This window comes from Danio rerio, chromosome 4 (genome assembly GCF_052040795.2).
Source record: "Danio rerio strain M-AB ecotype USA chromosome 4, GRCz13ab, whole genome shotgun sequence".
NCBI lineage: Eukaryota > Metazoa > Chordata > Actinopteri > Cypriniformes > Danionidae > Danio > Danio rerio.
In genome coordinates, this window is record NC_141024.2 from 29,309,621 (window position 1) to 29,325,000 (window position 15,380).

At 34.3% G+C, this 15,380-nt stretch overlaps 1 protein-coding gene across 3 annotated transcripts in view; it reads right to left on the reverse strand.

The window, feature by feature from the left end:
* Positions 1–15,380, reverse strand: part of tbc1d22a (TBC1 domain family, member 22a) — a 274,142-nt gene that overhangs the window by 72,759 nt on the left and 186,003 nt on the right. For all 3 annotated transcript variants that reach the window (XM_087246433.2, XM_087246434.2, NM_214799.1), the window contains 1 exon segment: positions 13,920–14,047. In XM_087246433.2, the coding sequence (XP_087102559.2) occupies positions 13,920–14,047 (128 nt within the window).

Here is a 15,380-nt window from a genome sequence, read left to right on the forward strand (position 1 = left end):
TTTTTTCAATTTATTGTTATTTTTTTTGGAAGCTGTAGAGAAGGTGGTAGCCATTTTCTTTTGTTTAAGTTTTCACCTGTGTAAAAACAGAAAGGGAGTTAGCGTATTGTTTTTGTATTTTGTTTTATTTTATTTATTAGTTTAATTAGATTGAAATATGGAAGTAGGTATATTTTGTTTGTTATGTTGGCCTTGACCCTCCTGAAGACTTGTTTGCTTCTTTATGTTAAATAAATTTGTACTTTTTTTCAGCTAAAAATGATGTCCACAATGCCGCTTTCATATTTCAAAATGAACATACCAATTGGTGGATGGAAACACAGCCGATGATGATGGTGATCTTCATGCAAAAATTACTCTTGTGCTTCACATTAAAAAGAAATGCATGAGTAAAAGATGTCTTATGAAAAGGTATGCCATAAATATGATACTATATGATACTGTATGAATTTAATACTTTATGAACTTAAGACTTTTCAACACCCACACTTCTACTTAATTGCACGTTAAATTAATTACCTGCCACTTTTTCATGAAAACTGTTTGTTAGCATTATGTCAGCAAGAGTCTTGCACTGTTGTTTGTTTGTTTTTTCAGAACTACTGTACAATTAACCAAGCAAACATAAAAGGTTTAGAATGTGCCAAAATAATGATCCAACTGTTAGGTAGTTAAGAACCCAGTAAGGGCAAGCACTTAAGAGTCAGAGATTCAATCAATCAAAGAAAGTTTACTGAAGATAGTTCGCTTCTCTTACAATGTCTAATCAACAACAATATTAACTTGAGTTGACTTGTCAGGTTCCGAATGATTCCAAAACATGAATCTTTCGTAGCAATTTTGTTTTCCATAAAGTTTTTGCTTTGTTTTGCTGCTGTTTTAACCACTACATACTGAATTCTTATATTAACAGTTTAATTATCATATCGCAGAAAGGATGAAAGCGATAATCATCCAGATACCAGTTCTTCACAACAATCTAGTGTATTATCTTAAGTTTTATCTGTAGATATCCAGAGTTGGCATTGAACCTCTTCTATTAGAATATCAAAATTTGGTAAGGGAACGATACTGCCCACTGAAACCGGACAGTTGCAGAGACCTTGAGCTTTGATGTACTGCTCACTGCAGTAGAGAGAATTTTTGTTTACTGTGTAAAGGTTTTCTCGAGAATCCGTGGAGGGTTAAAAAAGAAAAAAAAAAACGAGAAAGTGCTCTGAAGAACATGAGTCAGCGTGTAAAGCAGACTGTGACAACAACAAGCAGCACAGATCAAGAAAAACTCACAATGCCCTGTGAATGGCACAGAAACCATCTCCCCGAGAGATACAAGGGAAGGTACTCTTTCTGTTTTCTAAAGCCCATGAAATATTCATCATTCAGACTTGGCTAATTCGGGCCATCAAGATCTTTAAGGTGAGTTAGTGTGACACAGATTGTCAGAGTCGGCGAGGGAGGGAGAAAGAGCGAGCAGTCATTTTCAGACTATTTGGTTATGCATTAAAAATGCATGGGATGAATTACATTCTATTCCTGGCCTCTGTTGAGGAATTCACACTAGGGTCCAAAAATCGAGCACTTGGCAAAACAGAGAATAAGAATAACTTTAAATTTCCAATCTCAGAAACTTAACTTGAGCAGAAAAGACCAGTAAAGTGTTCAATAAAATATGGTTTCGCTAAATATTTTAGAGTATGAAGAAAATGTATCAGTCACACTGCTTAAGGATTTCTGAACACATTATTGCAAAAAAGGTAATTTTCGTGTTATGAGCTGCATCAAACTGAATCGCAAAGTGAAATGAAAATGAGAAGAAAGAATGAGTAAATTCAATTTGTTCCACTTGTTTTAATTGAACAAAACCCATTTTCATACTATTTTACAATCCTGTCTTTCACGGTCCCATATATATTTCTTTTTTCTTTTTTTAAAATGTCCTGTTTTGTTGGTTGTTTGAAAAGTAGGGGAAAAAAAAAAAACAGATCAGAGTGAAATAATTTTAAAATTATTAAGCCAGACACTATTGTGGCATTGCTTGGGGTCATTAAGAAAAAAAAAAGATAATAATAATAATAATAATAATAATAATAATAAGAAGAAGAAGAAGAAGAAGAAGAAGAAGAAGAAGAAGAAGAAGAAGAAGTAGAAGAAGAAGAAGAAGAAGAGAAAAAAAGAGAAGATGAAGAACATTAAGAACAAGAAGAAGATGAAGGAGGAGAAGGTGATGGACAAGAAGAACACGAACTAGAAGTACAAGGTGAATAAGAATAAGAGAAGAAAACAGAAGAAATGAGATGATGAACAATAAGAAGGAGAACTAGAAGTACAAGGCAATGAAGAACAAGAAGAGGAACAAAAACCAGCAGAAGCAGAAGAAGAATAGGAAGAAAAAGAAAAAAAAAACAACAATAACAAGTAAAAAAACTATAATAATAACAACAACTAGAACAACTAAAAGATGATATACAAGAAGAACAACGAGAAAAAGAATTACAAGAACAACAAAAACAACAACAAACAAATGAAGAAGAACAGAACAGACAAAAGATAATAAACAATGAACAACAAGAACAACAAGAACTAGAAGTACAACAAGAAAATACATATCAGAGAACAGAAGAAAAGAAAAGAAGATGATAAACAAGAAGATTGACAACAACAACAATAACTAGAAGTACATGGTGAAGAGAAAGAAGATAAGACAACTGAGGAAAAGAGAAGGTGATGGATAAGCAGAACAAGAAGAAAAAAACAAGAACTAGAAGTACAAGACGAAGAAGAAAATAGAGCAGAAGAAATTAGATGATGAACAACAAGAAGAACTAGAAGTACAACATGATGACGAAGAACAAGAACAAGAAGAACAAAAAACAAAAAAACAAAAAAAAAGAAGAACAATAAGAAAAAGAAGAAAAACAACGACAGCAACAACAACTGGAAGAATTAGAGGATGATGATGATAATATACAAGATAAACAACGAGAAACACGAACAAGAACAACAAGAAGAATCAAAAGAACAAAAAACATAAGAACAAAAACAAAAAAAACAAAGAAGACGATAAAGAAGAAGGTAAAGAAAAAGATGAAGAAGATAAAAAAAGACTATGAAGAAATAGTAATTTTAATCTCTGCTTATATTTCACCATCTCTTCTTTAAAGCAAATGATAAAAAAAATAATTTATAGAAATAAATACATTGTGTAATTCTAGGTTGCATGTACTGCAATAGCCTAGAATATATATATTTTATACTTTATATCCACTACATCTATAAACAACTTAAAATTATACACTGAGAAGAACTTTTGGTGACACTTTAGTTCAAGCAACAATAAAAAACACCATTTACTACAGGTTTATTACCTGTCTATTATTAACATATTAACTGTTTATTAGCACTTATAAAGTATGATCTTATTTACATTCCAATAACTAAACCCAACTACTTGCTTACCACCAATAAATACAAAGCTTATTAGTAGTTTATTGAGCTAAAAGTCTAAGTTATTGGTTTGCTTATAGCGTGAATTGTACACTGAAATAAAGTGTGACCGAATTTTTCATCTAGCACAAGTAAATTTTTTTTTTATAAGGGATGTTCTGTCTGAAGTCAATTCATTGCAGAAAATACGACTTCCTGAAGTCCTCAATCTCTGGCCCTCTCTGCGAGTTCAAAGACGACAGATCTGGGTTCACTTCTCTCTGAGCGAGCACTTTCAAGCAAACTCCCGGCACTGACAGCACGCCTTTCATTGCTTCTGGCCAAACATGAATGCAATGGCCCAGTGATTTGATGGAAGCGTGAGAAAGGATTTTGGACGAGGTAACAGTAGGCTATGAAGCCATGACCACAACAGTGGTATCAGGTCAATGCACACGAGTTTACGCAACGGAAATGTCACATTTTGAAGCCCTCAGAAGGCAACGCATCACCTTCATCTCGAAGACAGATGAGTGTGGTTCACGTCTCTATGAATAACTGTGCTAGGCTTCCCACAGTTTGAATATATACACAAGAAAGTCATCCAAAGGTTTGAAGCAAGAGCTAAAAAATCTGTAAAACTTTTGCATCAGATGCAAAAGCTAACATGTGAAGAGCCTTGAGTAAATCAAGACTGGCTTCGGCGGTCAGTTATCTCTTGCTTTCATTTACCACATGCTAACTGATTACGCCAAAACAGTTTCAAAAGCTTTATTTTATGCATTAAAAAAACAAAAACAATGCAACACTGTCATTAATAGCTTAATTAACAAGCAATACTGAATTTAAGTGTATCTATTATGCCACTTACAAGATGTTATTTAATAAGTCTAAATAAGTATTTGGTGTCCTCAGTCTGTGTCTGTGAAGTTTCAGCTCAAAATACCCTTTAGATTATTAATTATACTCCATTTAAAATGTCACTTTTGGGTCAGCGGAGAAAAAAAACAAACAAAAAAAAAAAACAGCTGTTTTTTGTGTGCCTGTGCCTTTTGATGAAAAGGAGCTGATCCTCCACAAGCATATTCATACTCCACAAGGTGTTTAAGCATATTCAAAATTTACTAATGTATTATTAAAATGCTAAATTGTGCATGTTAACATTAGTCAACGCATTGTGAGTTAATGTGAACGGACAATGAACAACTTTATATCCATTAACTCTAAGAAAGACAATGAAATTGTATCGTTAATTGTTCATGTTAGTAATTAAATTAATCAATGGGACATTGTTTTTATCTACCCATTTATTATTATTATTATTATTATCATTATTCATTCTTAATTATTATTAATGCTTCTTATTATTAAGCATTGCTAAAAACGACTAATTGAGAGACAAAGCATGGGGTCTCAGGGGTTAGAATTGTCGCCTTACAGCCAGAAGGTTGCTGGTTCAAGCCCTGGCTGGGTCAGTTGGCATTTCTTTGGAGTTGGAGTTTGCATGTTCTCCGGTTTCCCCCACAGTCTATGGACATGCGCTATAGTTCAATCGAATAAGCAAAATTGGCCGTAGTGTATGTGTGTGAATGCGAGAGCATATGGGAGTTTCCCAGTGCTGGGTTGCGGCTGGAAGGGCATCCGCAGCATAAAACATATGCTGGTAAAGGTGGCGGCAGTGTTACCAGATTGAGCTGTTTGCCACCCAATTGGGGCGTTTTGAATTTAAGAGTTAAAAATGGCATAGGTAGAGTAACAAAATTTGAGCGGTTATGAAATGTAAATTTTATATGCAACTTATTTAACAAAACATAACTGTGTGCTCCTGCTCCGTTCAGTTAGTAGTGACCAGTGCATATTGCAAACCGCTTGGGCATATCCGCAAGAGAAGGTGAAGGAAAGCTGTATCAAAATCAGATTCCCCGGACAAATCTGAACCCCCTTCGCGTGCAAGTGCATAACACAGCGCCTGCAGTTAAACTCACATTGGTTTATCATAACACTTATCTACCAATACGCGTATTTCTCACTGCCTCCATTTTAATACACGAAAGTGAGGTAAAAACTCGGAATAATAGGATCAGCATTGTTAACATTGCAGCAACATGCTGTAGACTACAAACCTCCAGCTGTTGCCGAGATTTCAAAACACAAATATGGTGTAAACATCACTTTAATATTCAGTTCAGTTTAATTTAAACAATTAAAAGCATATTAGCCATCAATTAAAATCATAATCTCTTTAAGATTAATACGCTTAAGTGTCCTCCTTGGTTTCAGTTCATGGCACCAGGTAAACACTGTGGGAGCTTCCCTGCATCAGCCTATGTAACCCGGTGAGCGATAAAACAATGCAGTCCTCTGTAGCACACCCACTAGTTGTCTGTATTAGTGTTGTCCTGGTACTGAAGTTTTAAAAACATTTATTTACCATAGTATTCACCAATGCTCAACAGAAAGGACTGTGATTGGCCGAGAAGATCATCAGTTTACTGCTTTTCACTGAGTGCAAACACAGATACATGAACACTGGGGTGTTTTAAAGCTGTGAAGATCCGTCGAGTCATCGGTGAATTACTCACCTGTGTTTGCACTCAGTAAACAGCGGCAAACAGTGGACTGATGACCTTCAGAGCCAATCACAATCATTTCTGTTGAGCACTGGTGAATACTATGGCAAATCAGTGGTATTGCATTTAACAGTGCTTTAATGTTAGTGGGAAATTTACATTTTATTTATTTTTTAAAATAAATTTCAGTACCCAATTCAGTATCGTGACAGGTATAACGTAGTAAAAGAATCGGTTCATTAGCTTGAGTTTGATAAATGGCATCTAAACCGTGTGTTTTGGGAAAGATAACGTTAGCTAACTAGTGCCATTTCCCTGAAGTTAGCTGGAAAGGAGGTTGGATATCCCTTTTTATTTTCACTGTCCATTCAGAACAGACCTTCAGGTCACTCAGAAGATGGTGAAATTACAAATTTGTGACACTTTCTTTTTGCTGATGAGATGTACAAACAGGTATAGAACTTTCCTGTGTGACTGAGGTGATCCAGGTTTCTTCCCACCGCAGGCTCGATTTTGCTTTTTAAATGGCAGCCATGTGAAATAAGTCTATTGACAGCAAGAACAAACATAAACATTGTCTGATTGAAAACCAGAACCTAATTAAGTCTAAAATAATTTAAAATGCCAAATGGGATGAATCCATTCACCATTTCGAAAGTAAAACATACTCTAATAGGTATTGTAATCTACACAGCAATAAGTGCAGTGTGTGGGTGAAAGGGGGGCAGTGTTCCGATGTGATCCGATTGTGGTCCTGTGACTGCTGGTGCTGGTTAAAAAAAAATCTGAAAGTTAAAGTAACTAGCTTAATTTTGATTTAAAAAAATGTAAAAGAATTAAAATATTATTGTAATATTTTGGCCGTTTTTTGTGCGTTTTAAGAAAGCTTTTAGCCTGTAAAAGTCAGCTATATCTGGCAACACTGGTTGGTGGTTCATTCCGCTGTGGCAACCCCGGATAAAGAAGGGACTAAGCCAAAAGAAAATGAATGAAGAAACGAAATATACAACTTTTTTTAATGTCATTAATATCTCTATTATGACTAATCTGTCTTTCTGTTTATGTAATGTTTGTAAGCAATGAATGAAAAATAAATTAAATAGATAAATAAATAGTAGTTTGATGTCGGAGCTCTCTTTTATGTTGTGACTTTAATGAATGGGTCGTATCAGTAATTCACACACTCATGCTATTTAATGTTTATTTAAACATGATATTGTACAGTGTTCTTGAAAATTATATTAACATTTGTAAAAATTATATAAATCACGCAAAACAGTACGCTTGTTTTAAACTAGATTGTTTTCTGTATTGTAGAAACTCTTCCCCAAAAGCCCTTTTATTACTTTAGAAGACTTTAACATAAAGGTCATAAAGGCCAAGTGGTGTGTTCATTTGTAAACAGTGTGTGTAGAAACACTTAAATCTGTGGAATGAGAGCATAAGTACTAAAAAAGGGAAAAAAAAGTGACCCCAAGCATCAGTAGAGCACTAAAATAATCATGGGTTGCTGCTGCAAATCCTGCCGCAGTTATCTCCTCTTGCCCTTGCTTTCACTGTTTGCTCAGCTGGCAAAATCAATATCAGAAGGCAACTCAGAGCAGCTCCAATCATAACCTGACCAAACCTGAGGCCTTCGCCATTGAAAATAAGCCATCAAATAGAAGTTAAGCTTCTTCGAAATCATTTTAATGCTCTGCAACCACACGGCCTGTCTTTATTGAAAGAAATGATCAATAATGCATGTTAAGCAATACCGTAGTCTTACTGACTTGTGACTGGCCTAACAAGCGCTTTTTTTTGTGTGTGGCGCCCTCTGTGCTAACACACACATCAATGACGAGGCTGTTTTGGGAAAGAATCCAGTGACACGTCCCGAGTGAGTAACAAATAGGCAAACAAACCATGTGAACAGTCTATTGGCAATGCCGAAACTGCAAAATCCAAATCAGTCAAGTAGACAAAGGAACAGTCAGATATTGACAGTATCTTTGTACAGTAGATATGGTAGGGAACTAACATTTAACACTGGAACTATAATACTAATACTACTCGAATTAACACAGCGGCCATTCTGACAGATCCCACATACAGTATGACGTTATATTGCCACTTTATATTTAAGGAAAATTAAGCGTTGAATGTCTGTTGTCATGTTTAATGAAGTTATTACTCTAAAATATTATTTATTTGGTAATACACACTGTAAAATAAATTGTAGTTTTATGTTGTTTTTTTTTTCTGGCAGCTGGGGTGCCAGGAAAAAATAAATAAATAAAAGTACAATAACGGCCATTAAATTGCAGAAATTTACCTGAAACAACAGAGGATGTAAATGTCTGTAATTTAAAAGCTATTATTTTACATTATTTTACACAAAAAAGTAAAATAACAGATTTTTTTTTTTTTACAGTGCAGCCTATAAATGCTTTTTTCGTGCCGCTGAAAATTCTGTTTTCACTCAAAAAAGGATTTTTCTGCTTGTTCAATCTATTTATTTAAAATTAGTTGAAACAACACAATTCTTAAGGTTGTTTTGGGGACAACTTAATTGTTTCATGTTTAATCCACTTAAATTTGTAAAACACTTAAGTTAAATTAATCAATGTGTGTTAGGACAAAGACATCATAGGAAGCATAGATCATGCAACTTAAATTTAAATAACATTGTAAAAAAAAGCTGACAACTTAAAATTGTACATTTTACATTGTAATTTATTTCCTTAAAAAATTGCAAGTTAATTTCAATTTAAAAAATATGTATTTTTGTTTAACTTAGAATTTTTAAGTTCACCTAAGCTAAATTATTATAATTTTTCAATTATACATATTGTTAATTTATGTAATTATTTGAATGCAACGAGTTTACGTACTTTTTCAATTAATCGTTTTTTACAGTGCACCAAGTAACCTTAGAATTTTAAGTTGAGTCAACTTTTCATCCTCACATTGCAAACGTAAATAGAAAACAAACAACAAATGCTCATTTTGATCTGAAAAAAGAAAGATAGCAAGAGAGAAACAAACATGTTGACTGAAGTTAGCACGTTGTATTTGTATTTTGTTGTACTTTCAATCATTAGCCTACTAAAAGAACATGGTTACTTATTTGTTATTTTTACCTTGTTTTAAAAATTAATGAAAAACTGAAAATTTATTAGTACTAACCCTGAAATTATATTTTACTATTAAATTAATTTATCTATCATATATTATGCTTTACACCTAATCGTCAGTTAATTTAAGCTAATGATATGCAAGAAATAAAAAATAAAATAAAATAAGAATCATGTAATCAGGGTGTTAAAATAAACCAAAAAACTCTCCTTTCAGGTCACCTACAGTACAACTTCATTGACCAATGAGGTCACTGCACAATAAGCAAAGCCCAACCAGTTTCGTCACTTTTTCAGATCATCCCCTTAGACCAGGGGGTTGTGTCAGGAAGGATCAGAAAAGACTATTGATGTATGGGACTCATTGGGACGGAACTTAACAGTACACAGTTTATGAATCAGTTTCTTCCTTCAGCTCGCAAGTGTAAGTAAGTGCGATTAAGATGGTTGTCTTCTTGTTTTCTCTAGCTAGCAAATTATGTATTTAATTTTATTTTGTTGCTTGTATTCGCTCCACGTGGCTTGTAGTGCATCTGGTTGACTCTATATATTCTCATGTCGCATCTAAAGCCACACAGATTTAAACGCGTTTGTGAGCTTGCAATCTTCTGCCATTTGTTCAGCTTTGCCGCTGTGTGGATTAATACTGAATGTGTGTCGTTGTTTTTACTTATGGTTAAGAATTGAGCAAGATGCTGGTGTTTAACTGCACTGCTTTAATGTACTCCTGCATTGGGCACACACTTATACTCTGCACTCTGACTACTTCATTAATGTTGATGAGCTGTGGTGGCAGATTCTCTCTGTTTCCCTCTGAACGCAGTTGATCAATCGCAACAGACTGAGTCATCAGATCAATCAGCGCAGATTAGCATTGCACTAAGGCACAATCATTAGGAGTCATTGGGATAATTATTATAAGACAATGAAAGTGTTTTTTCACCTTGCATGCACATCAGCCTGTTGTTGGAGACCCCCAAAACCAAAATATTACCTTTATAATGAATAATTGATACATATGCTTGTGTAAGGATGTGCTTGATGGACATGCGTAATGACCATTACACTCACATCTTGCATATTTAGAGCCACCGCATTTTTAGATTCCATGTTAAGTAAAAAAAAAAAAAAAAAAAAAAAAAACTTTAACTTTTACATGCAGCACCACTCATCCGTGTCAGTTTCAAAGCAGTGGACCAATCAGAAGAACTCAAAAAAAAAAAAAAATAAAAAAGCTTTGCAATTTCTGTTTACATGTTTCTGTGTCTGGATACCCTCATGGCTTTTTGTTACAAACCATTCCCACTTTTTTAGACTCAGATGCATCCTGTGTGAATGGCCTCAAAGAATTCAGTGTAATTTTCAGATTCCTTTGAGATTAGTGCATAAAAAATAAATAAATAAATATGAATAAAAAATCAGGAATCAGAAATGGCCCATTATACTGCCTGGAAGTCTTCCAGAAGTGTTAGGTTATATGTCAGTAACACCTCTGAAGTTCCTGGCTGTGCTAAAGATTCTTTATCTTTCAAGCTCTGGTTCTTTTCATGGCTTGGTGTTAGAAATCTAAACCTAGACCTAAAAAAAAAAAAAAAGGATAAACCTGCTTTCGAAAAATGTCAGGTTATATATAAAGGCAAGCATATTTACACAGGGGTTTTCAGTGGTAGCATATAACATGGTGGAAGTAATGAAATTACCTTTAATTATCACAAGATTCGCTTGTTGTCATGGTAACTGTGATGAGACACAAAAGTTTGTATAATGACATAAGACCAGCTACATACTCCAGATACCTTAAACACACTTTAATTGACATTGTGAAGTGCTAATGCAATTAGATGCAAGTAGCGTACGTTTATTTTTGTTTTAATCTCGGCATTTAAAATAGACGTTTATGTTTATGCGATGCCATTAGAATTTCTGTAGATTTTAGACTTGTATAAACTGTTTATAGAAGTGATACTGTTAAACAAAATATTTAGAACACATTTAGAACTTTTGTATTTGATTTTAAAAGGGACCCCTTATGAAAAAACAAAACAAAACAAAGATGTTTAAACATAGTTGCGTGGCAAGATTATGTAAATATAACCAGCTTTTAATAGTAAAAATTGACAGTTTGCAGGAATACTTTGATTGACATTCTCCCGTTGTGCGTGTCATCAGGAGGGAAAGCCACAATCCATTAGTCACAATCTCATTTGAATTTAAAGTGACAGTCACCAAATGGCAAAATGAGGATCAAAGCCTATGAGGAGCCATTTCAATTGCCACTCATTTGCATAGGATGATAGTCATGTTTCTGAATCTGCCACTATGCTGACACAAAGGCATTTATAGCTCCGTCCTCTTTTGAAAAGAGCGCAATCTCTTTTGAATTTAAAGTGACAGTCCCCAAAATTGCAAAAAGAGGATTAAAGCCTATAAGGGGCCATTTCAATTGCTACTCATTAGCATAGGATGATAGTCTTGTTTTTGAATATCTCACTATGCTGACACACAGGCATTTATAGCTCAGCCCTCTTTTGAAAAGAGCATTATTTCATTTGAATTTAAAGCGACAATCACCAAAATGGTAAAATGAGGATCAAAGCCCATAAGGGGCTTATAAAACTTTTTTTTGTGGGGTATTTTGAGCTGAAACTTCACATACACAGCCTTGAGACATCAGAGACTTAGTTTACATCTTTTAAAAACTGGCATAATAGGCCCCCATTTAAGGTAGTTTATTTTACTTTTTCAACAATGCAATTATGACTTAATTTGATATAATTTACAGCAATATTGGTTATAACTTTATGATATATAAACAGTTCAAAACAATTCAATATGAAGTTCTTTCACCCTTATTATTTTAAATGCAAAAAGAAAAAAGCATCACAAAGATGGAGATTGATGATTTGACTGTCCAAAAACAAACAAATCCAAAAAAAGATAGCCTCTTCACAAGACCATCACGACAGCAGTACACATTTTTGCAGTATTTTGTTCTGCCCCCATCACTGATTTTTTTTTTTTATTAGATGGTTTAAAAACACATTTTGAGACCTGTTGAGTTCTGTTCTATTTTCTTGTGCTGTATTACAAGAACACAAGAATGAATTTTATGTAAATAACCCCTCAAAACAAGTGCAATAACACAGGGCTTTTTTATTCGCCTAGTCATTCAGAGACCCCAGCCCTGAAAACACAGTTATCCTGGATCACTTTTTCTTCAAAGCCAAGAAAAAAAAGAGCGGTGTAAACAAGTCATTTAACAGGGACAAAAAAAGAAAGAAGAAAAAAAAGATTTACCCTAACAACAAAGAAATTATGTTTCTTCCTCAGGGCAAAAAAAAAAAGGTTGTGAAAGTTTAAACACAAAGAAAAAGGGGCAAACTGTGAGGAAAAGAAAAGAAAAAGCAATTAATGTGTACATACGGAGTGAAGTAGAACATTCAAACTGAAAGGTAAATTTGTTCTATGACTGATATTAAGGCGTATTAAATATTCAGAATTTAATTTCCCATCTTTTCGCTGAAGAAGTCATACCATCAGTGCAATGAAAACAAAATGAATGATTTCACTCAATCACTCGCTTGGTTTTCATAAAAAGTGAAGAAGTTGGAAATGTACGTTACTAAAAATATTGATCATGAAAACTCATAACTCAGCCTTTTCACAAGACACTTCAAAGGTCATCAGGATTTTAAATCCTCAAAAGTATTAACTATTTTGATTTAAAAAAATAAAATAAAAATGTAGAAAGCAATACTTTTGTATTACACATATTTACATCAAATTATACAAAAAATATTTTTAAAAATATCTAAAAAAAAATGTTAAAGTTTATGTTAACGTTGACCTGTCACGTTCACATTTAGGTTTCGTCTACTTTTGGAACATTATTGGCCGACAGGACTGCCATTCCTAATCACTCCTGTGATGATGCGTATTCTCTCTGCCAATCACGATCAGCGCAGAGACCTTTAAGCGGCAAAAGGAAGAGATCAGCTGTTGTTTGCCTGTTTGGCATGTTGCTGTCTGTTTTGTGGTGTCCGTATGTTTAGCTTGGTACTAATGCTGACTTTCAGTAAGATCTGTTTAAACAATCTGTTGTTAAAAGTTCTGTCATTTGTAATATCTGCGTTCATGAGGGATGTCTTGCGTCTAGCACATTTTAGCCCATTCAAAACTTGGGATGACTTGCAGACTGAAGATGTTTGTTCATGTTACTTTCTTATTTAGAGGATTAGGAAGAGATTATAGGAATATTATTAATTCTATTTCTAGCGCAACTTTTAGTTACCTTTCCGATTTGTCTTGGTTTTTCAAATGTATTATTATATTTTTGTTTTTGTTCATACTGTAAATATATGGTTTGTGGAAGCAAATCTTTTGCGGTGCTAATTTGTTGTTCTGTATTTCTCTTGCCATGTTTTACCATTAGTTTATTCTTTTGGTCATTTCAATGTCACTCCTTTTAAATTCCTAGACATATTTCAATCAAGGGTCGTAACAAGTTTTTTTTTTTAACAATTGGAAACAGCTCAGACAGTAGCCCATTGCGGATTAATTTAATTGGCTGATGCTGCTATGACGATCGCGTCAGCCCCAATTTCAGATACGCCCTGATACCCCATGTGAAATCGGGAGTAACTGACCCCACAAAGTCTGTTGAGGGTCTCTTACCTGCTAAGTGTTGTGTAATGTCATATTTTGTCCTGTCATAAGCTATGCTATTTGCTACCTAAGTCAAACAGGGGTCAAGTATGACTATATGTCAGTAAAAAAAAGCATAAACAAAGACTGTGGAGTGTCTTCTTACCTGATAAGTGTCCCACAGACGAATGGTGCAGCGCAGAGGAAGTTCTCTCATTAGAAGATTGTTCATCCAGCGGAACGCGAACTGCAAATACTCCACCTCATACAGCTGCATGTGGCGATGCACAGTCTCTGTTTAGAAAACAAACAATAACAATAAACCACCACCCTGACGTCAATCACCTCATTCATCCATCACGAACAATTACATCATCATTAGAATCTCTTCAGTCAAACTTGGGCCCAAACAATAAATGACAGACGCTCGGTGGACACACACAACAATAACACTTATTCCCATCGATATTTTATTACTCGCGCACAGACACCAGACGCTGTTCATGCATGACAGCCTTGAGGCCATAAGACATAACACCCTAATAAAGCCATAAAGAATATCGACATCCATGCCATCATGCGCTCGCCGCTGTCATGAAAGCATGAGGTAATTACTCAGCTGTCAGGTCAGTGTCTGAGAGTGTTATGTTTGAGGGGAAACAGCAGCTTTATTTATGGCCATCTCTTTAATCAACACAGACGCGCTACTGATGGGTGGTGTAACATGCATGACTGCGTGTCCCTGCAGAAATATAGCCATCTTCATCTGCCTCCTGACAACCATGCCATTTTCTCGGCCGTCACTTGAATAATGGGTTTTGGTACAACAACAATATAATAATAAATAAAACAATAGATAAACAATTATTAACATACAAAGTAACTATTAATATATGCTTGAATAATAAGATATACACATGTTAATTTAAATACTTTATTAAACATTTAATGAATGATTTTAAACAAAACAACAACTATTCTTAAATAACTGGTTTGTAAACAATGCAATGGTTAATTTAGTAATAAATACGATTCATTAAAGTATAAAAACACAATCATTAAACACATTATACATGTGCTTATACAGTAAGTCAAGAATACAGCATTTGTAGATGTGTTTAAAAACTGCTTACTAACATATATTAATGTAGAGCTAATGCTTAAATAATTAATTAAGTACTTGCTAATGCTTAATAAATTATTCATAGTGTGTAGTTATTTTAAAGTGCTACCCGTAGTTTTGATTGTATCAGGCATCAGGCAGTCTGCAGATAAGTGGACATGTCAGCACGACAACACGCCAAAACACACAGCAAAACAGGTGACAAAATGCCTAATAAACAAAAAACATTAACGTTTTGGAGTGGCCCAGCCAAAGTCCTGACATAAATCCAGTTGAGAATCTGTGGAAGGAGCTAAAGATCAAAGCAATGAGCAGGTTGATCCTAAAGAATACACATGCATAGAAAATGTCAGCATAAGGATTAAAATAGTAAATATTAAAAAAACAACAAAGAACATGAGCTGCTGCCAAAGCTATCGCTTGCCTTGACAGTGTCATTCTCGCATTCAGCTCTCCGCAATAAACAACTTACACTCATTAATACTGAATACATCACACTGCCAA